This window comes from Rhinolophus hipposideros, assembly GCF_964194185.1.
Source record: "Rhinolophus hipposideros genome assembly, chromosome: 8".
In the NCBI taxonomy this organism is placed as follows: Eukaryota; Metazoa; Chordata; class Mammalia; order Chiroptera; family Rhinolophidae; genus Rhinolophus; species Rhinolophus hipposideros.
In genome coordinates, this window is record NC_138054.1 from 95,147,117 (window position 1) to 95,170,085 (window position 22,969).

Here is a 22,969-nt window from a genome sequence, read left to right on the forward strand (position 1 = left end):
CTTTCACCTCTGAGCCCGAGACGCCTCCAAGCCCAGCACCTCACTTCAACCAGGAGATAAGACACTACCAGGTATGGTGTCAGTTTTTATTACATTCTGGACAAAACGATTCCAACCCCAACTGAGGGAAGAGCTGCAGTCCCCCAGCACCGGATGACTCTGGCCAGCAGGTCAGGGGTCTCCAGTCTCAAGTGCAGCCCCCGCCAGGTGCCTGAGGGCAATCACAGATGTGTGCAGGGTGCCTCTTCCTCGGGCGGTGGTGGGCAGCTCTGACCAGCTGCACGGGGCCTGCTCTGCTCGCCCCTCATTGGGTTCTGGGCCCAAGTGGCACTGGGCAGTCACCCCCTGACCAGTGCTGGTCAGAGCTGCAGCAGCCAGCCATCGGGGCTGGTCCAGCTTGGCCACTGCCCCTGGGCCTGGCTTGGAGACACGTCTCCTAGGAGAGTTCTAGGGGTAGCCCCAGCCTGACCCTCCCCAGCCAAAACCACAGCCTGGAGTGGTTGGATTCCCGCCACAAAGACGCCACAGGTGCAGCTGGTCCTAAGCAGAGGCCTTTAATGCTGCCCCGGCCCTGAGGAGGGGCAGTAAAAGCTGCAGGGGGCAGGGGGGGCAGCTGCCCAGCACCCTACTGGCCACTGAAAGACGTGGGCACCTCGCTGCTTCCTCTGGGGGACGCCAGCAGGCCAGTGTGCCCAGGGTCCCCAGGTATGAAGGCCCAGCTCACTCAGTCCGTGCACTCAGAAGTGGGAGCTGGCCACCGTCTGGCCTGGACCCCTCGGCCTTCAGCCACTGCATCTTCTGTTGGTGCTGCTGGATGGCGTCCTGGACCCGGGCATCCATCATGGCCTCGGTGAGGACCCCATCCTCAGATGCATAGGCCATGGCCTAGCAGGGAAAGACAGCGCTGAGGCAGGGCACCCAGAGGGGCTACCTGGCAGGGGTCTCCCACCCTCAAGCTTTCAGAGCCCACCAGGCACCAGGAACCACCCGCCCTGCAGACCAGGCCCACAGTCTAGACAGCCTGGCCGGCCCACCCTCACAGCTGCTTCCCCCCACCCACAGCCTGGCTCTGGGAGATGCCCTCCAGAATCCAAGAGCCTCCTGTGGGGCAAGGGCAGGTGGGGGCAAAGCTGGAGATGCTGAATCCAAGGTGGGGTTGGCTGGCCAACACCCTCCCCTTGGCCTGCGTGCGGCCTCAGGAGGGGCCTGGCCTCCCAGCAGGAGACACACAGCTACTGCTACTGGCACATGCCTCGCCTCCCTGTGCACACAAGCGCGCACACACACGTATGCTCACAGGCCATCTGCAGCGCAGGGCTGCCACCAGCTGCCTTCTCACTTCACTGAGTTTCACTGACCTTATAAAATTAGAAAGCCCCAGGCTAGCACTCAGGAAGCAGCCCTGCCCCCACCGCAGACCCAGAGGGCCACTGCTTCTCAGACAGCAGAGCTGCCCTCAGGGGCAGGGCACAGACGACACAGCCACCTTGGTCACACAGCCACCTTGGTCACGGGGAAGATTCACTGACACAGAGGGGAGGGCAGGGCCCCTAGGCAAAGTGCCCCAGGAGCCCCCAGCAATTCTGATGCGGTCAGAGTGACCCCACCAGTCCAAACTGTCCCCAAACACGGAGCAGCCATCGTTCACCGGGACGTGCCTCTCACAGGATGCCCACTGTCTGCAAACAGCCCTTCCAGAACCGTGAGCTGCTAAGAGCTGGGCACCTCTGCACTCCCAGCCCAGAACTTGGCCAGATGCCTGGATGAGGCAGCAAAGTTTTGTTAAGCAGTGTGACCCACAGCACCTCGGCTGCCAGGCAGGACACCTCTGGGTGGCCCCACCCAGATGCCCCAGTACCCCACCTGCTTCTTGTCACTCAGCCCTCTGTTCTGTGAGGACAGCACACAGTGCCCACCGAGCAGGGTTTGAGCCAGCTCAGCTGTACGTCACCACTACCTGAGTGGCCACAGCACATATGGCAGTGTGAGCAAGTTCCTATCATCTGACATGACTAGTCGTTTTGCTCACACAGGCAGCCCTGTCCTCACTCAGTGCAGTCTCCTGCAAATAGCACAGGGTCCCTGAAAAGCAGTGAAGGAGGGGGTAGGAGTCCCCAAGGGGTACGGTCCAGCCCAGGGGCCCACACAGGTCAGGGTCTGAAAACGGCGGCGGCAACCCTGGCAGTAAGGGGCAGATAGAGTGCAGCTGCTCCTTCCAGAATCGGAGACCATGAGTGGACATGTCCCCCCACGGGACTGGACCCCCACTGGGAAAGGGCTGGATTCAGTAAGGTGCTTTCAAATAAACAAGAGAAAGGGGAAAGCTGTGACCATCCCAGAGAGAGAAGTCACGGGCACCACCTGAGCCAGGTCGTGCAGGTGAACTTCTGTGATGCCACGTGGACATCAGGAGCTCCCGACGTGATGTGACCGGAAGACCTCACCTCTGGTGTCTCCTCCCCCAAACCTACAATCCCAGTCTAATCATGAGAATATCAGACAAACCCGATGAGGGGCATTCTACATATAACACCAGACCAGCAGTCCTCAAAACTGCCAGGGACATCTGAGGGACTGTCACAGCTCAGAGGAGCCAGAGGTGATATGAGGGGCCCAGGAAGATCAAGTCCGAGGAGGACTGGACAGTGACGTGGCACACATGCCTCGTGCCGACACAGTCACCACACGCTGGGGGTGACAGGTGCACGGAAACCCTCTGCACTATCCTTGCAACTTTTCTGTGAACCTGGAATTATTCAAAACTAAAACAGTTCACTAAAGGAAAAAAAAAAAAAGGCATGCCCTGCACTTAATGGCCTCACTGGGGAATTAATTCTACCAAATGCTGAAGGAAGAACTAATACCAGTCCTTCTCCAAGTCTCCCAGACAACTGAGGACGAAGAAACGCTTCCTAACTTGTTCTCTAAGAGGCCAGCATAACCCTGACACCAAAGCCAGACAAAGACACCGCAAGGAAAGGCAACTACAGACCAACACTCCTGATGAACACACATGTAAAAATCTTCAACAAAATGCCAGCAAACCACATGCAGAACACATTGAAAGGGTTACACTCTGTGACGAGGTGGGATTTATCCCAGGGTTTAACATAGGGAAATCATCAACAAGATATACCACACACTGAAGAATGAAGGGCAAAAGCCTTTTTTATCATGTCAATTGATGTTGAAAAGGCATTTGGCAAAATCCTACACCCTTTCTTGATGAAAGTGCTCAATAATCTAGGAATAGAGGCTATTTCCTCAACATGCTTAAGGCCGCACATGGAAGACCGACAACATGTCAACGGTGAAAGACTGAACGCTTTTCCTCTAAGATCAGGAACAAGACAAGCATGCCTGCTCTCACCACTTTTGTTCAACACAGCACTGGAAATTCTAGCCAGAGCAATTAGGCAAGAAAAAGAAATAAAAAGCAATCCAGATCAAAAAGGAAGAATAAAATTATCTGTTTTATAGGTGATATGATCTTACATGTAGGAAACCTAAAGATCCCCCCAAAAAACTGTTAAAAGTAATACATTTGGGGCCAGCCCAGTGGCTCCGGTGTTTGGAGCGTCCTGCTCCTAACACTGAGGCCACTGGTTCAATTCCCACACGGGCCAGTGAGCTGCTCCCTCTACAGGTAAGATTGTGAACAACAGCTCTCCCTGGAGTGGGGCTGCCACGAGCTGCCAAAGGTTGGCGTGAGCTGCCACAAGCTGCTGTGTGTGTGCTGCCACGGGCTACTGTGTGTTGCCATGAGTGGCCAGTGGCCAGTGTGAGCGGCCGGCAGCCTGGCGAGAGCTGCTGTGAGCGTCTAATCGATGACTGGCGGCAGACTGCCTCAGCGAGGGGAAGGGGGGAGCACAAGGCTCATAACACCAGCATGGAACAGGGGGCTGTGTCCTACACAACTAGACTGAGAAACAACGGCTTGAACAGGAGTGGGGGCGGGGAGGCGGAAGAAAGGGGGGAAAAATGTATTTTTTTTTTTAAAAAAGTAATAAATTTAGCAAAGTTGCCGGATGTAAAATCAACACAAAAAAACCCCATTTGTGTTTCTATACAATGCCAATGATCAATCTGGAAAGGAAATTAAGAAAACAATTCCATTGACAGTAACATCAAAAAGAATAAAATACTTAGGAATTAACTAAGAAGGTGAAAGACGACACTGAAAACTGCAAAATCTTGCTGAAAGAAATGCAGACATGAAAGCATGGAAAGACTTTATCTCTGTTCATGGAAACTTTAACATTGTTACAATATCAACACTACACAAAGGAATCTATACATTCAACGTAATCCCTATCAAAACCCAATGATGTTTTTTGCAGAAATAGAAAAACCCACCATGAAAATCCATATGGAATCTCAAGTGACCCCAGATAGCCAAAGCAATCTTAAATAAGAGCAAAGCTGGAGACATCACACTTCCTGATTTAAAAACTTCCTACAAAGCTACAGTGATCAAATCAGTGTGGTCGTGGCATAAAAACAGACATACAGAAAAGTGGAACAGAACGGAGAGCACCGAACTAAACCCTCATGTCTATGGTCCAATGATTTCCAACGAGCGTGCTAAGATCATTCGATGGGGAAAGCAGTCTTCTCAACATATGGTGCTGGGACCATTGGACATCCACACGCAAAAGAATGAAGTGGGGCCCACCCCCAACACCACATACAAAAATTAACTCACATGCATTGAAGACCTAAACATATAACCTCAAACTATAACAATCTCAGAAGAAATCATAGGAGAAAAGCTTGCAGACATTGGATGTAACAATGATTTCTTGGCTGTGACACTTAAATCACAGGTGACAAAAGAAAAAAAAAGGATGAATTGGATTTTATCGAAAGTAAAAACTTTTATGCATCAAAGAATACTATCAACAGAGTAAAAAAGGCAACCCACAGAATGGGAGAAAATATTTGCACACCACATGTCTGAGAAAGAGTTAATATCCAGAATATATAAAGAACGCCTACAATTTAACAAAAAACCCAATTCAAAAATGGGTGAAGGACTTGAACTGACAAGTCAAGAAGAAATGGCACAGAAGAGAGATGACTAGTAAGCACACTAAAACATGCTCACATCACTAATCAGAGAACTGTGATTCAGATCACACCCGTCACCCAAGTAGAAAATAATGTGTTGGCGAGGACGAGGGAAGTGGTGACCCGTGCACGGCGGGCAGGAGGGTAAAGTGGTGCCACTGCTGGGGACAACGGTGTGGAGGTCCCCAAAACTAAAACAGAATGGCCACGGGACCCAGCAACCCCACTGTGTGTCCCCAAGTTGTCACCACAGGGTCTGGAACAGGTCCGTGTACACCCACCTACTCAGCGGTGTCATTCAGTCGCCGAGAGGTGGGCGTCCATGGATGGATGGACGGACGGACAAGCCCACCGTGTCCATCCACACAGTGGGAGAGTATTCGGCGTAAGAAGGAAGATTCTGACACAGGCCACAGCGAGGATGGACCCTGAGGACACTGTACTGAGACAAGCCAGTCACAGAAGGACAAGTACCGCCTGACTCCATTTATACAAGGCCCCTGGAGGGGTCCAACCCCCAGAGACAGAAGGTGGGAGGTGGTGCCAGGCCTGGGGGAGGGCTGGGGAGTGAGTGTCTAACGGGAACAGCGGTTCAGCTTGTGAGGATGGAAAGTTCTGGAGATGGTGGTGGTGACGGCTGCACGGGGTGAGTGTGCTGAATGTCTGAGCTGTGCACTTGGAAATGGTTACGACGTGAGCAGTAAATCCCCAGGTGACTCAGGGTGATAAGAGGCGTGAACTTTGTTGTCAAAACCACTGTGCTGGGGGCAAGGCTGCAGTGGGGTCCGTGCCACGCCACCAAGGTGGGCTTCAGAGAAGTGCACAAGTGCCCCTAGGCGACCCGCCTGCAGGGAGGGCGGGGGGCAACCCCACCACCTAGGGCCACACACCTGCGGCCAGACACAGGGAAGACCACATCCCTCAGAGGTGCTGGACCTCACACAGCACTCAGTTCCTCCTCCCTGCCTCTCACTGTCCTCTTATGCGCAATAGGACTAACAGCTTCGGGCCCTGGTGACGGCACAGCTCCCGGGATCACCCTGGTATGAGGACCAGTCCCAAGGGAGAGCACCCCTCAGACTCTGCGCGTTCACTCACTGCCTCATGCTGGTGTGGAGTCATAATCCCCAGCACTCCACCCACCAAGCACACGTGGCCTGTCACCTGGCTTGGCCACGAGATGTGAAGAGAAGGGAGGTGTGTGGGTCTTGGTGCAAACACTGAGTGCTAGGGCAGGCTGAGTGTCTGTGTCCCCCCAGGTCCACATGTCCAAGCCCTGACTCCCAGTGTGACAGCATTGGAAGTATTAGTGTGAGATGAGGTTATGGGCGTGGGGCCAATCCTACAGGACAAGAAGCAACACCAGAGCTCTCTATCTCTGCCGTGGGGACGTGAGAAGGTGGCCGTCGAAAAGCCAGAGGAGAGCCCTTCCTCATCAGAACCTCACCATGCTGGCACCCTGGCCCAGCACTTCCAGCCTCCAGAACCACGAAGTAAATGTCTGTTTAAGGCCCCCGGGCTGTAGCGTTTGGTTATGGTGGCCCTGTCCTCCCCTTTGTTGGTGGTGGGAACAGAGCTGCTAGCTGACCCACGCGGAGGTGGGCTTGCAATCGGGTCTGTCTGTTCCAGCAGCAGAGCCCAGGTCGTTCAGACTAATATCCGACTAACACATCGTCCATGTACCTGGGCGATGACACCAAGTAGATGTGTACTTAGTTAATAAAACACACTCATTTCAAGCATTTCTAAACTCATGGTTTCCGGGCTGTCACACAGCTTGAAAAGACACGAGTGCGGGCGCTGTGGGGACAGCGATGGCAGCGGGAAGCAGAGCTCTGGCTGCAGACATGAGCCACTCAGCACCCTCCAACTAGCAGCAACCAAGGAGCAAATGCCTCCTGGATGGGTCAGTGGGTTTCCCTGCCCTGGGCACCCATGGAGCTGCTGCTGGGAAGAAAACTTGGGTGTTGGGGAATGATGAGAGCCCCTCTGTCCTGTGTGCCCTGAGCCACTCCACGGGGATGAAGTCAACTCGCATGGTCGAGCCTGCCCTGGAGACCAGTGAACCTACCCTGAAGGCCAGAACACACTGGCTTTCCCTCAGCACACGCTCCACGCCAGTGGCCTGCACCTGGAGAGGGGATGCCTGACACCTACCAGGTCAGAGTCACTTCCTGGTTCCTCATCCCACCTGCCCTCTGATGAGCCCACAGATAGCTCATGGGACACATCCGACCCAGGCTGTACCCCACTGGTACCCCCAGCGCCAAGTGCCCTGGGCCCCAGTTGGAACAAAGTTGCTGAGCACAGGCCCACAGGACCTTGATGCTCACATGACATAAGGCTCCTTTCCAGAGGACCCTGTCTGACTTGGACAATAAGGAGGCGGCCCCTGACAGCCCGTCCCCATGTTCCCCACCGTGGGGGCGGAGGCAGGTGGTGCAGCTGGAAAGGCCAGCAGTGCGCCTCTCATCTGGGCACAGAAAATCCTTCTGTGCCCTGGGGAAGGTAAAGGCAGCATGGCCGCCTTCAAATGACTCAGGGTCTCGCACTGGTGCAGCTCACACCCGCAGGGCACATGTCCCCAAACTCACCTGCCACGCCACAGCAAGCTGGGAGATCTCCCGGCCCGACATGCCCTCTGTCAGGTGTGCGATCTCTGAACACTTCTTCCCGTAATCAAACTGGGCCAGCTTCAAGCGCCTAGCAAGGAGGAGTTCCCAAGTTACGCCCAGGGCAAGAACAGAGCCCTGTGAGGGCCCCATACCTCCCCCACGGAGGGAGTGCTGGAACATCTGCCAGGGGAGACGCCTGTGCAGGAAACCCCAGGTGGGGCCCATGCCACTCCCAGAGCGGGCACATCTGCCCATGCCACCCTTCCTTCCTTCCTTCCTTCCTGGAGCCCAAGGTAGGGGTCCAGGCAGGGCTGTGAAGAAAGACGGCAGTGTGTGGCGTACTGTAGGGGCAGCTGCAGCGCCAGTCAGCACGTGCGAGAATGGAGGAGCCTCAATGCCCACCCCAGGGACAGGAACCAGGTCCCTCTCATTCCCAAACGGCATGGCAGCTAAAAGCCATCAGGGATGAGCTACCGAGTCAGCAAGTGGAAAATCAAAGGGAGAAAAGCCAATGCTGCGACTCGGAGAGGCATGGGTGCGGGTCTCTTCCCAGGCAGGCTAGGCTACAGCCTGGCCAGGGTGGGCCCCTGGGGGCTGGGGGGGCTGGAGCCAACTAGGGGCGGAGGGGAAGATAATGGAGCTCGAGGCAGGCAGCGCAGCACAGCAAGGCAGGCAGAGTACGTCCGGAATGGAAGGCGCTCCTGCTGCCGCCCGCAAGATTCAGGTCAGCCCTGCTGAGACTCGGCCCCCAGACATGGTTAAAATAGCCCAGACTTTGCTTATTGGGAACACTCTAGACAGAGCGTGGACGGCGCCACCCCACCTGGTGGGCTTTGCAGAACAGGGGCCTTGCTGTGCTGGCACAGCTGCAGGCTCCCAGGATGCAGGGCACAGCAGTGGACAGTGGTCTCAGGGAAGCACAGCAGGGTCCCAACTGGCCATCTTGGCCCCCAACTACCCAGGCCTGACTGTTTCCTTAGGGGCCCCAAGTGATTAAGGGCAGAGACGCTCGTAGTGCATGACAATGGGCTGTCAACTCAGAACCTGGCAGAGCTGGACGGGACATGGAGGCCAAGCAGGTGGGCAGCCCAGGGGGCAGCAGGACGGGAAGCAGGGCCTCTGGTGACGAAGCCACACATGACCCCACCCTGAGCCCATGTGAAGCCACAGGTTAGGACGAGGGAACAGCACCCGAAGTGGAGCTGGAGGGGCTGAGACACCTGGGGAGGTGGCACTGGGAGGACCCCAGCGTGACAGGGCAGGAGCAGCGGTGGGCTGCCCAGGACACTTACTGCTTTCCTTCTGTGGCTGGTTTAAGAACATACTTGTCAAAATACATTCTCACCAGGCGCTCCCGCTCCTCCTGCCGTGGCAGCTCGAAGCTGACCATCTCGTCTATGCGGTCGTTGATAGCCCAGTCAAACTGCTCGGGCTGGTTGCTGGCCAGGACCAGCATGAACCTGCAGCAACAGAGCCCACGGGAGCTGAGAGGCTGCAGAGCCAGGCGCCTACTGCCCGCTGCCCAGGCCCTCTTAAATCCACACCGGGGAGCTTTCTAGCAGATTCTACTTGGCAGCTTTTTAACTCAGAAAACCCCAGGAAGACCCAGCTTTGCCCTCTGCTGCCCGCCCTCCGTCCAGCAGTTATGTTCTTGCCTGACTTCACGCTTCTCTGACCACAGACCCGGCCTGATGGGGTGGCTGGATATGCCTCAGTGTGCCCAGAAGGTATAGGGACCCCAGGGTCTGAGACAGACCTCTGTCCCTCCCAGACTAGGAGCCGGGGTTGCAGAGCCTGGGGTTCAGCTGAGCGGACATGCCAACTCAGCAAGAACACAAACACAGCTCCCTGGGGATCTCTGGTTGCAGCAGCCACAGCAGGTGAGGGCAACATGTCTGACATGGCCACACAGCTGACCAGCAGGGCGGGGTGCCACTCAGTGACCAGGGGCCAGGGGACTAGAGGGCCCTCGCCAATGCAGAAGAGCAGGACTGGGGATTGGGAAGGGGCCAGCCCATGTCCAGGGCAGCTGGAGATGCCAGGGACAGTGACCTGTGGACAGGACTGCTGCCCAACTCTGCCTGAGACCCTGGCCTGTCTTCTCAGTGACTCCCACAAGACCCTACTCTGCTGCACTGGACGTTCCCATCACACGGGTGGAGGACACGGTGCGGCCCAGGGCGGGGACACTGTCTAGCCACCACAGGCACATGGGTCAGGTGCGCAAGCTCAGGCAGAGGCTTGGTTTCCCTCTGTGGGAGGCTGAGGACAGCCTCAGATCCCTGGGGATCTCTGGGTGCAGTAGCCACAGCAGGTGAGGGTGACATGTCTTGACATGGCGGCCACACAGCTGACCAGCAGGGCGGATGAAGGAAAGCGCTTGGTGCCGGTGGGCAGCCCTCACTTGCTGCTGTGCTGGCCTGTCCGGTGCAGGAACGCGTTCAGGGTGGCCCTGAGGTCCTCGCTTATCTTCTCCTGCACAGAGAAGGTTCTGGCGTCAGGCTGAGGTGCCAGCCCGAGCATCAGGGCTCTAAGCAGCCCAGTGAAGGCCTGGGACGGCAGGGCCTTCACTCCACCCAGGAGCTCAGCAGCACCTTTAGGAATCTAAACTTGATGGCCAGAATTTAACTTCAACAATATTCTAAAAACTGTCAATAGGTGTAACCTGTGGAGTTCAAACAGAATGGAAAAAAGCCGCAAAATGAGGGGCAGGGTTGGGCAGTCTTCAGCCACCGCCTCCCAAAAAGCACACAGGCCGCCTGGATGCCCTGATGGCCCAAGTACTAGACACACCGCCCAGGCCCACCCGCCAGACAAAGGCTTCTGGAATACTCACGGTCGCTCGCTTCCTGAGGAAGGCGTCCGCTTCATCCACGAAGAGGAGGAGGCTGTGAAGGGGAGGGGCTGCCTGATTGGGACGCACTCAGGGGTTCAGGAACCCCAAACACATGCTGCCCTCCACGGTCTTTGGGGCCCCAGACCTCAACTTCGGTGCGCATGCCAAGTGCCAACATCAGGCAGGAGAAAGGACAAGAGCACGCAGAACACCCAAACGTGGCACTAAGTTAAACACCCGCCCGCTGCAGCCGGCTGGCTCCTGTGACCAGCGCAGGCACCGGCGGAAGGAAACCGCACTGGGTGAATTTCTCAGACCCCACCCTGCCCCGGTGCTGCCAGAGGCAGAGGTGGCTCCGGCCTCATGCACGAACACTAGGACAGTCTGCGGCAAAGTCACCGACCCTCTTCCCAGCAGGAGCCAGATGGCCGCCAGGAACCAGGCCTTGGGAGTGCGCACCGGGGTCCTGTCTGGGGCGGTGCCCGCTCACCCGCGCCGGCTGGTGTTGGCCCAGTCGAAGACCTTGTGCACGGCGGTCACACCGTCCCGCCCCATGGGGGCCACGTCCCCACCGGTCATGATGGCGTAGTCCATGCCTGAGTGCAGCGCGAGTTTCTGGGGAGGGGGAGGGGACGTGGGCCAAGGGGAGGGGCGGGGCGAAGCGGGGGCGGGGCAAAGCGAGAGCAGGGCGGGGCGAAGGGAGGGCGGGGTGGGCAGGGAGCGTAGTCTCCTCCCTTTGAAGCCTGCAAGGGGCGCCCTCGGCCCGCCCTCGGCCCACACCGGCCCTCGGCCGCCAGTTAGAGCTGAGCAGCCGTATCCCCAGCCGCCTCTCACCTTGGCAAACAGCGTCTTGCCGGTCCCAGGTGGCCCGTACATCAGGATGTTCCTGTACAGGCTGCGGTTCTTCTTGGTGTTCCTCGTCGCTATGGCGATGTCCCGCACGCGGGCCTCCAGGCTGGGCTGCAGCGGGGACAAAACGGTGGCTCGGTGTGGGAGCTGCTCTGTTGCTGAGTCTGTCCCTCCTGAGTGGCACAGCTCGCCCAAGAGGCAGCTCTCCCCAGGCCGGGCTCAGAAGGGGACGCCTGCCCACACCCCCACCCCAACCGTGGGCAGCACCACTTACACTGAGGACCACGCCCTCCAGGGCGTCCTGAGGCTTACTGAGCAGCCGCCTGCTGACCTGTGGGGGAACGGATGTCGGCGTTATCGCGGCCCATGGTACAGCCACCTAGCAATGGGTCATGGAGCTCACCCCCCAGGACACGTGAGACTCGCCCGCTTTAGAAGGCTGGCAGAGGAGGCCATCGGTGCTGTTGGGCTGGGTGACGTCCAGGTTCTTTTTGACCTTTCTTTTTTAAATCACCCACAAGGCACCAGCGACCAATAAGAGATCCAGCTGCAGCCCGTGGGAACACACAGCGTGTGGTCAACGCTGAGCGGGAAGCCCGGCTCCCCTGGGCAGCAGCTTACACCATTACTTCCAGCAACTTCTCTTACAGGACAGTGGCACATGGGAGGCCCAGTAGTTTGTAAATACCCCAAAGTTGACCCAGGGGGATGGTCAGATCAATAAACCTAGAGGGGACTGAGTGGAATGGGGCGAGGCCCCCACTGCTGACAGAACCCTAGCGGCAGCATCAAGGAAGAAGCCAAAAGCAAATCTAAGATGCAGGAGGAAGTGGACAGTGTTTAGGTAAAAAAGGAGGAAAGGATGACATGTGTTCACAGTCCGGCTGAAACGCCAGAAAGAACGGTGGGACAGCGCCAGTGAGGACCAGTCCCTCACCACAGCCAGGCCCACAGTTACCTGCACGGGGTGCCTCAGAGCCTCCAGCACCGTGACACGAGAGGTCTCCCTCACCAGGGATGGCTTCCCCAGCCTGGCCTCAATGTACCGCCCCGCGACAGATGTGGCGTTCTTGGCAGAATAGACCCCAACAGCCAGCAGTGTCAGCCCGGCCACCTGGAGCAGGGAGGGCAGAAAGACGAGTGACGCCCTCTCCTGCTGCGAAATTCAGCTGCCGACACCAGGCCCTCACCATCTCATCCAGCAGGGGTCACACAGGACAGTCTCCAAACCCAAGTCCCACACCCACACAACTGCAGAAGACAAGATACCCAAAAGCTGATCCCAAACACCTTTCTCAGAAAGCTACTAGCAGGACCAGGGAGGTTCCAGCTGACCCCCAGGCCAAAGGGGGGCAAACCCAACACCAGGGTGGGAGCTCGGTCACTGGGCACCTGACCAGGCGCTGCATGCAGTGAGAGGCTCCCGGAACCTATTCCAACACTGTAGAACTAAAAACTATTCCCACAGCGAAAGGCTGGCTTCTAGGCCACATGAACCAGGTTTAGATGACACAGTGAGATGAGGGGCTCCGATTCCAGCGACCTTCACATGTCGTCCAGCTTCCTCCACAACCACCCCTCGGCGAGTCTATCCAGCTCAGAACATAAACACTCAAATCACAGACAGCTTATCGCCAGGAAAGACAGCCAAGGGCACTTTCCCCACTGAACCCCTCGTGTCACCCAGCAGAGAGCTGTCAGCAGGCCGGCCAGGACTGACCACCAGCCCATGCCGCCCAAGATGAATGTAAGAGACTCAGGCACCTGACAATGCGCAAACGTCTGGATTCTCATGTGAACAAGCTGCCAATGTTGAGCCCACTGGTGGACCGTGAAAAGCTGGCACTGGGAGCCAGCTCTGCATGGCTGGCAAAGCTCCAGGGCTGTGGCCTCGGGGTTTTTGCAGGTTTTTTAACCTCTTTAAACCCCTCCCTTTGTTTTCTGTGATGCTCACCATGGCTGGCAGGGTCTGACGTAAGCTGGTGAGCAAGTCCCTGTGGGGACAGAGTCCCAGAGAGCAGGTTCTTGGCCTCATATGGAAAGATCCTGGCTCGGGTAGTAGATGGCTATCAGCTGTAACTGGTTGGCCACCAGCTGTTACCAGTGAGCCATTAGCCACTGATAGAACTGCTGTGGCTGAGCTAGCAACGGGGATTGCAGTTAGCAAGGGGGGTGGATTGGCGAGAAGCGGACGGCAGGTGGTGGATCGTACGGCTCCTGCTTCCTGTGTCTCCAACCAGCCGCCAGCGAGAACATAGTGGTATGAACCCCCCATTCATGGCTCCGTGGGTGTTCCTTTTTCGCCTCACCATGTCCTTCGTTCATATGCGGGGAATGGGAGCTGAGACCCTGCATGACAGACCCCAAGGTTCTAACCAAGAGTCAATGTTTCCCTCTGCAGCTTTCAACTTGCAGCCTCAACACTGCCAGCTGAGGCCACCTCGGGCTGTATGCAGCGGCTCTGAGGGGTGGCCAGGCGGCACACAGCGTGGCCACAACTTCCAGTAAAGAAAGTCCATTTATTCCAGGAAAACAAGGTTAACCAAAACCAACAACTCCTTAAACAAAGCTAATTGGTAAGCATGCCGACTGGCTCTGATTTCATCACGTGACAGCTCTGCACGGTAACACTGACAGATAAACACTTACAGACTCCTCCTCAGGACAGTCCCCAGGACGCTGTGTCCCGGGCGGCACCCACAGCACGACCTGAGCACCTCCTGTGGGCCAGGCAGGGGCACGGAGGACATGGAGCCAAACCACCTCCAGCCCTGCAAACAGGCCCTGATGCTGGGTCTCCTTCTCACGTGAAACCCACTCTGACCAAGGGCTCCCCCCCCGGGGAGGGGGGCAGACAGGGCCAATTTAAGAGGGGGCTGCAGCCCTGGCAGCTCGATGCATGCAGCAGGGAACAGGAGGGAACGGAAGGAGGTGGCCGGGCATAGAGCTGCCACCCAGCTCCAGGCAGCCCTACTCAGAAGCTCGAGGGGCCGTCCAGTTCACAGGGGCTGGCCTGGCTGCAGGCTGGACTCCCCAGGAACCTGGACCCACTTTCAGCAGGGCCCCAGCTACCGACTAGGCACTCTGAGGGTGGGGTCCCCGGCGCTTTACTCACAACAGTTGGAGCAGAGTGTGATAGGAGCCTGTGTTCTCCCACGTCACTGGCCCGAGCTGGTGAATCCAGCGGCCATTTAAAGAACCACTAGTCTGACCAGCTGTCAGCTCCCCCGACCGGAGCCCTGGTCCTCCAGGAACAGTCCAGGTCCTGCTTTCCTTGAGGCATGGCCTGGCCTCACCCCCGCCCCTCACATCCCCGGAGTCCAGAGCTGGACACTTGTGGAAGGGGCTCCAGGAAGGCAGATGTGCTGGGACGCCTGGCTCCTTCTCAGAGAGCGGTCACTGTCGGAGCCTGTTAGGGCATCATCCCCTCAGCCTGGCAGCACCTGGCAGAGCCCACACGCAGGCAGCAGCTGGAAAGCTTTTCAGAAGCTACTTCCAGCGATGCCCCTCCGCCCCACAGCACAGGCCCGGAGCCCTGAGAACTCAGTCGGCCGACCTCCGCCTCCCGCTGGACAGGGGGAGCCCCCACTGAAGCTTGGTATGAGGGGCCCCCGGGACATCCCAACCCCCTGGTCTCAGCTGGGTCCCACTGCTGAAGCTGCCGGGCAGGTTCCCACTTGCACTTTCTTTTTTTTTTTTTTTTTATTAAATTTATTGGGGTGTCAATTGTTAGTAAATTTACATAGATTTCGCACTTTCCAAAAAGTGACAGAAAGCAAAGCTCTAGCTCCTCTCTCCTGTCCCCGAGGCCCTTCCCGGCACTGGGGGTCTACACTGAGTCGTTCTGAGCAGCCAGACCCAGGGGCTCCATCACATCCAGTGTGCACAGGCGAGGGGCCCGAGCAGAAGCAGCTGCCGCCCTGCCTGCAAACACACTCCACCCAGGACAGACTGCTCGGGAAGACATGACAGTGGTGCTTACCGTGGCTGTTACTTTGTCCCAGTCTGTCACAAAGGCACGGAATCCTTCACCAAACAGGGTGCCAGCCGTCCTGCAGGGAAAGCAGTGACATGACCAGGAGGGAACCAGGCCGGTGCACGTAGCTGGAGAAAAGGACAAGAGCTCCGACAGGCCAGCCCCGCAGGTCAGCACCTGAGAGACCTGCCAGGAGGCAGCCTCCCCACAGCGTGCCACCCGGTGCAAAGGGACCGCAGGACATCGTGCCACCAAGGGCTCTGCCAGAGGCGCGAGGGGGCCGTGGCCTCACCGGATGGACTCCAGGATGGTCTGGCGGTGCTCGGCGGCCTTCAAACGGATCTGCTCGCGGATGATGTCAGCATTCTCGCGATCGGCCTTGGCGCGAGCCCGGGCCTCCGCCTCCGCCCGCAGTATCTCGTTCTTGTGCCGCAGCTCCATCTCCCGCTCCACCGTGGCTGCCCCGGGAAGGCAGGGAGCATGGGCTCAGCCAGGGATCGCAGAGCCCACAGCAGGTCCCCCCTAACTCGCTCGACCCGCCAGCCTCTCTGGGCCCGACTCTGAGGACACGGCCCCAACACCCCTACCTCGCCTCATGGCCTCCTGCTTCTGCACAGACTCCTCCTGCTTCCGTAAATTCTCCTCGTTGAGAAGTTGCTGAGCAGAAGCCCCAAGAGAAAGGGAGAGCTCTCAAAATTAGGAAACAGTCAACACAGACTCGAGAGGTCGGCTGCTCTGTCTGTGGGACGTGTCCCCCAACCCAGGGACCTTCTTGATGACAGGCAACCCGGGGCTTGCATGCTGCACAGCTCGAGGCAGGCAAGTCTGACCACAGCAGGGACATGTGCACAGGGGATACAACACACCAAGGGCTGGGGTCTGGAGCCCTGCCCCACCCAGTGCAGCTCGGCCCATAAAATACTCTGGTCTTTACTTAACTGTTTAGTTTAAAAGCTACAAGCACACGGCAGGTGAAACATTTGAACCCCCACCGATGAACGTGTCACAGCCAGGTCCCACACAGATCCCACCTGGGAGAACCCTAAGTGCAGTCACAGCCTGCCTCTGCCTGAAGCCACACAGCAAGGCACGGCAGAGCCTGCAGGTGTGTGTGCCCATGGGCACGTGCAGGCTCCTCCAGGCCCAGCATTTACCATTGGCAGACAGCCCATGGGTCCACACCCCTGGTCTCTGGCCCACCACCTGCCCAGAAGGCCCCGTGCTCTCAGGGAGGACGAGACAGTGCCCCTCATGTGCAGGCATGCGAGCTCACCTGCTGCTTCAGCTGGTCCTCATAACGCTGCCGGGCCAACTTGTCCTGGTACTGGGCCCTCTGGGGAGGGACAAAGCAGTGGGACACAGCTCAGCGGAAGCTGCTAGATGGGCCCGAGACCAGCCGGATCCAGACTCCACAGGGCGCTGGGCCCTTGGACAAACCGCCCACCCCACCTGCTGGGTCAGTCAGCACACACGCGGACACACCGGTTCCCGTCACACGCAGCACGGAGGGATCCGTGGGCCTCACGTGTGTGTGGAAGGCCACCCCAGGGCCACGACGGGTGCCCAGGTCAGACCCGGCCTGCATAAGGGACCGTGAGGTACCCCAGGACCCCCATCCTGGTCACCCCAGTGACTGCGGGGCCCTGTCACTTACGGCCTGGTGCTGCCGTGTCTCCTCACTCAGGGTCTTCCTGCGCTCCTCAGCCTGCACACGGATCTGCTCGCTCTTCAGCTGCTCCACGGCGGCCTCATATTCCTGCAGGACACAGCTGCTGAACCCCAGGCCCCCAAGGCCGCCCACTCGGGACATCCAGCTCGAGTCTTGCTGCCCCAACAGCCTCTGCTGCGTCCCACATGCGCTGTGGGGGCGGACATGCATGTACGGTGCCTGGGCCCAGCGCCTGCCTCTCAGCACCCCATTCCCCTCCTCACCACCGGCCAGAAGGCAAATCTAGGTGGCGCCCAGCGCACACGGGCACCTCCCGTCCCGGTCCCCGGGCCCGGCACTCACCTTGAGCTTGGACTGCTGTTCTAGCTGCAGCGTCTGCTCCTGCATCTGTGCCAGGCTCAGGGCCTCCTTGGCGTGTCCTGTGGGAAGCACGGGCGTTAGGACCCAGGTACCCGGTTAGTGTGAACGCATGCCGAGGGGCTGCCAGGGAGCCCACAGCTTCCTACCCTCCGAGCAACGTACCCACCCTCGTTCCTGTTCAGACCTCCCTCCAAAGGCCACTGCCCCCTTCTGATCACCGATGTCTGCTCATCCCTGACAGAAAGGCCCCCATGCGAGGGCTCAACATTCCCCAGGGGACCATCACATTCCGAGGGCTCCATCGGAAAGGCTGTCCCTTGCCTGTTGAGGTCAACGTGGCAGTCCTTTCCCAATTAAACAGAAGGCAAGCCCGTGGCTAGGGTCCTGTTTCTCATGGTGCACACATGTCCATCAAGCCTCCGACATGTTATTGACTGGTATCAAGCACAGGCAGGCAAGAAGAGGAGTAAGAAGTAAACGAGAATTAAACCCCAAATGAGCCCAAGTGCGCAGGGTGACGGCTCTTCAGACCACATCTTCCACAGTGTTTTGTCATAGGTGGAATTCCTATCTGTCCATATGTGGGTATCTGGAAAAAACACTGACTTCCTGTAGCTTCCAAGCTCAAAAAGCCTAAGCATCAGGTCTCTCAAATAGTTCTATGAAGACTGTCGTCTTGTGAACAATACAGCCGACCCTGGAACATGCTGGGTCTGAAATGTGCGGCTCCACTTGTACGTGGATTGTTTTCAATAAACATACAGTGGGTGCTCGGTACCCTTGGGTTTCGCATCCAGACTCCACCAGCCGTGGTCTGGAGACTGTTTTCTATCAGCGCATGGGGAGAGCAGACTTCCGTTACACGCAGATTAGCAACTGCGTGGAGTGGGCACGCAAAGACCCGCGGTGCTCAAAGGTCAGCTTCACTGTACTTCACTGTCAGTCTGACTCGCAGGAGGAAGACGGGGAGCCTTTGAATCCAGCTCCCTGATGCTGTCCTTCCTACTTTGCTCCCCCACATGTCCCTCCGTCTACCCCCACGATCTCTTACTTTCTAAAGCCTTCAAAGGAAGCCGCAGACCCCGGTACCATTCACCCCTGCGGCAGACACGTAGCAAGAGCATAACATGTTCACAGTTCTGTTTTTCTTTGGAGTTCAACTGCCACCGTATGCACTTCCACACATTAGATGGACGTGATGGAAGCCCTGGTTGGATGGTCCGCTGGGGCGTGCACTGGGCATGAACAAAGCTGGGCAAGGACCTCCCAGAACCCCACTGCCAGACCGGAGACTTAGATTACCCCAGAGGACCCCTCTGGCCAGAGGCGGCACGAGGGAACCAGGGTTCCAGCCCGCTGCACTGGTGAGCGTGGGAACCCATGAAGCCACGCCCCTTTAACAACTGACCCTGACTGCAAGGAGCAGAAAGTGCAACAGATAGAACTTGGGGGTCACAGGCCAACCACGCTGGGACTGAAGCCAGACGCCCGGTTTGCTCACCATGCTACCTGCGGCAAGCCAGGTTAGCCTCACCTGACAACGGAACAATTCGAGTCCCCCACCCCACTGACTCTCAGAGGACTGAAATGAGAGGAAGCAGGTGAATCGCCCAGCACAGGACCTGGCCCTGGGTACCCCACTGACCACAGGCTATGACTGTCAACACTGACAATAGCAGCTTGTCACCCCGGAATCATTCTGCACCAGGAGACATGTGGGCCACCCCAGCAAGGTGCCGTTAGGCGCCCGCTCTCGTGGAGCATGCAGGCCGGCGGGCTGCAGCACCCAGCAGCTCAAGGCCACATGTGCTGCTCTGGCCTCCCAGGGCAGGAGGCCTGGGGAACAAGGGGACAGTGGGCAGGCCCGAGGGACAGAGCAGGTGGTCCTGCTGGGAGAAGCAGCGGAGGTGGCTCCGGCTGGAGAGCAGTGAGAATCAGCAAGAGCTGCAAGGCTGAGCACAGTGGGTACTGCTGCCGGAGAACTGGCATGTCTGCAAGGGACGGGGTTGAGGGCAGCTTTTGGCAGAGGGGCATGAGGCACCCTGGGAAGGGCAGCCTGGAACAGGAAGGGGCGGCTGACAAATGCAAAACGCCTCCTGCTGGACAGCAGTGAGGCCAGGAAACACGGTAGGGACAGAAATGGAGTCCACATCTGGGACAGTCACCAGATGTGGAGACTGATGGGGGACCCTAAGTCCAAGAGGTGGCACCTGAGGCCTGTGCAGGAGGCTCCTTGGTGGGGAAGTGAGGGCTTGGCCGTGAGAGAGCAGAGGCCCAAGCCCTGGGGACCCAGGCAGAGACTGGAGCAGGGGACTGAAGAGCAATTCAGAGGAATGGGCAGACAAAAGAAGGGTAGGCCCCGCAGCTGGCCCTCAGACATGCCCAAGGCTGTTCACACAGGCCTGAATAACTGCATAGGGTCGGGGCAGCCGACACTCAGGATTCAGCTTCTAAAAGCCGGGAAACTTAGAAGGAGCTGGGGCAGAAAGGTGTCCCGCAATTAAGCCTTTAACAAAAAATCAGGTCACATGTGAACAGTCTGTCACCATCTGAGGTGCTCTGAAGCCCAGGCATTGTTTCTCAACCCAATCTGATGATTAAAATTCCCTAGAAAACTTAATACACCCACTCTGGGGTGAGGGGAGTTCCTGCTAGGCCTAAGAGGCTCTCCTGGGCCCAGACACAAATATCCAGAAGTGTTGAAAGTCCCTCTGGGCGTCTGAGAGGCAGGCAGGCCCAGAGACCTCTGCCCAGGACATTCGTGTGGCCCCTGGGGCAGGGAAGGCTGCTTACAAGCCTTCTCTATAGGGTCTCCTTAGAAAACAGGGCACCTCTGCTTAAACAAAAGTTTGAGAGCCACTGTATTCTTTTAATCAATGTTTATTCAACATTTTCTACATTCCAGGCTCTTAAACACTACATCTCGAGACAAACTGTTAAAGCCACAGGAGACACGGAAGTTGGGAGGAAAGGCGTGGGCTTAGTGGAGATCCACTTGCTGCTGACGCCTCGTGGGCCCTGGGTCAGGAAAGTCACCAGGGTTGTCTGACCTGCTGCTTTACAGACCTCACCTACCTGAAAGCTAATACTTTCCAAAAGTAAACGCACGCCTCCAACATTCTCCTGAAAACCCTAACCCTCAAGCATGCTTCCCTTCTCAAGTGGCAAATGTCTAGCCTTGGACGGTCCACGTGGCGTCGGCAAGCGAGGGAAGAAGCTCCCGCACTCGGCAGTAACTGAAGACCTGGGTCCAGCCTCAGAACCTGCTACCTGTAACCTCTGAAAGTCCCCTCTGCACGGGTCTCCTCACTTGAAGGACGTGCGGCATCTGGGAAGGTACCAAGAGTGATGGGATCCCGAACCTGCCCACGCCAAAGGTGGTTTGGATAGGTTCACTCCTGGAGGCCAGTGTTGTCACATGACACGTGGCCACTTGCCACGCGATCGCTCAGACGACTAAGAGGCTAACTGCCCCCAAGTGCCGACTTGCCGGGGCGATCGACCCGCCCGGGCCCTCCCCGCCCTCGCCCTCGCCCACGCCGCCGCACTCACGCGAGTGCTCCAGCTCGCGCGCCGCCTTGGCCGCGCGCTCCAGGCCCGTCGGGTCGAAGTTGCTCCATTTGTCCTTGGGCGCCGGCCGGTCTCCCGCGCCGCGGTCCCCACCGCCCTCGGCCCCAGGCTGCGCGGGCGGCAGGGACAGCGGCGGCTCCGCGCCATCACCTTTGGGGCCTCTGATGCCGAAGAGCCACGACATGGCCCGCGAGCGCCAAGTGCCGCGGAGCCACCTGCACGCGAAGCCGAGCTGACCCGCGCGGCTCAAAGAAGCCTCCACGCGCTGCCAGCCGGCCCCCCCCCGCGCCGTCCGCGCCCCGCGCAGGCGCGACACACGCCCCTCCCGCCCGGCGACGGAAGCGCGTAAGGGCCTCGGACGGCGCGCGGCCCTTGGATTGGCCGCGAGGACCAGACGTCCTCGGCTTCGGGCCGCGATTGCCGAGCGGGATCCAGGGGGGCGGGCGAAGCGGCTGGTTACGGGGCGAGAGAGGGACAAAGTTGATGGCGCCGGTGCGCCCTGGGCTCGACCCGTTGCTCTGGGCGCCCGCAGGTCTCCCGACTTGGCGCCTCCCGGGAGGCACGTGCCGCGGGAGCCCAGCGGGCTGTAGATGCGCGGTGCGGACAGGAGGGGAGGGTGAGAGGTGGCGCCGAGGGACGCGGCTGACGCGGGGCGTGGGGGGCCCCTCCGACTCCTCCGCGCGGACCTGCGCCGGGTCCGGGCCGCCTGGCCCTGGCGCAGCGCCGGCGGGAGCGCGGGGACGGAGCTGGAGCGGGACCGGGCCCCGGAGCGTGTGGCTGCTCGCGGCGGCGCGCAGTGCTCGCGTACACAGCCTTCGCTCCGGGAGACGACGGAAGGGTAGCAGCGCGGTCGCAGGCCGGTCTCCCGCTGCCGTCGTTGGAGGAAGGGCGGGGCTGGAGAACGGGCCCTCCTCCCCTCGCCCCGGCCGACCACAGGGGTCCGCGGATGTAGGGTCCTTTGTAGCGCCCAGAAGTGGCTAGCCAAGGAGCGGGCAGAGACCCCCAGCCCGGAAATGTGGAAAGGCAGAGCAGCCCCGCAGAGGGCGCCCGGGCTGCAGGAGAGTTTAGGGCACGGGCTCCTGGCTTCAGGTCACCGACGGGTGAGCACTTCTTGGGGATTTCCAAGACCCGGTGCCTGCTTCCGGGACAAAGGGCAGGCTGGGCCCTCCGGGGAGAGAGGCTGGCGCTGCTCTAGGACCCGCAGTGCCCAAAGTTAGTAAAGTTCAGTTGAGGGTCAACACCCAAGATGCCCCTTCCTTGTTTTCTTACGGAGTCAGTTCAGTTCCTGGAATTATATGCAGAGTTTCTCCACTACACGAAAACAGTTTTAAGCCTGAATAAAAATGGGGGGTGGGGAGATTCAAAGAAAATAAATACTGTGATTTCCCCCCCCCCCAAAATGAAGACAAAGAACCAAATGAGTTTTCCAGCCAGATGCCCCTCAGTGGCCATCATCAAGCTGTCAATGTAAGAAACATCCAAACCTGTAGAGGATTTTTATGAGTTTATCTGAACCAAACCGACGACGACAATTTCCGGGAAGCAAAATATCAAGGGATTGAGATGCTCTGGAGAACCTCAGTTTTGCTGATTGTTTTATACATCAGAATCAAAGGAGGAGATGTAAGGAGGGTTACGTGGAATCCATTGGTGGTAGATTATGGGGGCGGGAGAAAGCAAAGCTGGGAAACCTCGGAATGGATAAAAAGTAAAACAGAAATACACATTTATTTTATGTTCGTAGGTTTTTGAAAATTAATAGTTGGATAATTAACGTTTACAGCCCAAGAGATGGTATGCAGGGGAACAAGATAATGAGGGGGCTCTGTGGTCTCCTGGTGCAAGGTTGTGCCCTGAGAGATCTGGAAAAGGAGATTACTCTGACTTTTCCGAGGTATTATCTTAGATGCAAAGAGACAATGGATGGGCTCATGTAAGGTAAAGACTGACCTTTGTCAAGGAAGCTACAGGGGTCGCCTTTCATGTTCAGACCATCTTATGTGGTTACTTCCAGTCTCTGAGTT

The 22,969-nt window shown here is 58.0% G+C and overlaps 1 protein-coding gene across 2 annotated transcripts; it reads right to left on the bottom strand.

Moving 5' to 3' along the window:
• Window positions 1–58: 58 nt before the first annotated feature.
• On the bottom strand, window positions 59–22,020 carry LOC308501116 (ATPase family AAA domain-containing protein 3). 2 transcript variants are annotated; one of them, XM_081056851.1, is made up of 16 exons: window positions 20,928–22,020; window positions 17,358–17,434; window positions 17,001–17,102; window positions 16,620–16,679; window positions 15,934–16,003; window positions 15,639–15,804; window positions 15,353–15,422; window positions 12,329–12,484; window positions 11,645–11,701; window positions 11,356–11,481; window positions 11,012–11,136; window positions 10,522–10,573; window positions 10,090–10,160; window positions 8,978–9,145; window positions 7,665–7,773; window positions 59–885 (listed from the first exon to the last, which is right to left on the bottom strand). In XM_081056851.1, exons 1-16 carry the CDS (start codon window positions 21,127–21,129, stop codon window positions 721–723), a joined length of 1,776 nt encoding a protein of 591 aa, XP_080912977.1. In that variant the 5' UTR covers window positions 21,130–22,020; the 3' UTR covers window positions 59–720. The 2 variants fall into 2 exon arrangements, 1 of the variants encoding a protein (XP_080912977.1); XR_013993830.1 differs by having other exon boundaries at window positions 68–885; window positions 9,031–9,145; window positions 20,928–21,245.
• Window positions 22,021–22,969: the final 949 nt, after the last annotated feature.

Bases quoted from the DNA above. Each gene is read 5' to 3' on its own strand.
- LOC308501116 (XM_081056851.1), bottom strand. From the start codon at position 21,129: ATGTCGTGGCTCTTCGGCATCAGAGGCCCCAAAGGTGATGGCGCGGAG. The intron at 15,423-15,638 runs GTGAGGCCACGG...CTTTCCCTGCAG, and splicing joins ACCATCCTGGAGTCCATCCG to GACGGCTGGCACCCTGTTTG. The intron at 10,161-10,521 runs GTGAGTATTCCA...TTCTCTGTGCAG, and splicing joins TCCTCAGGAAGCGAGCGACC to GAGAAGATAAGCGAGGACCT.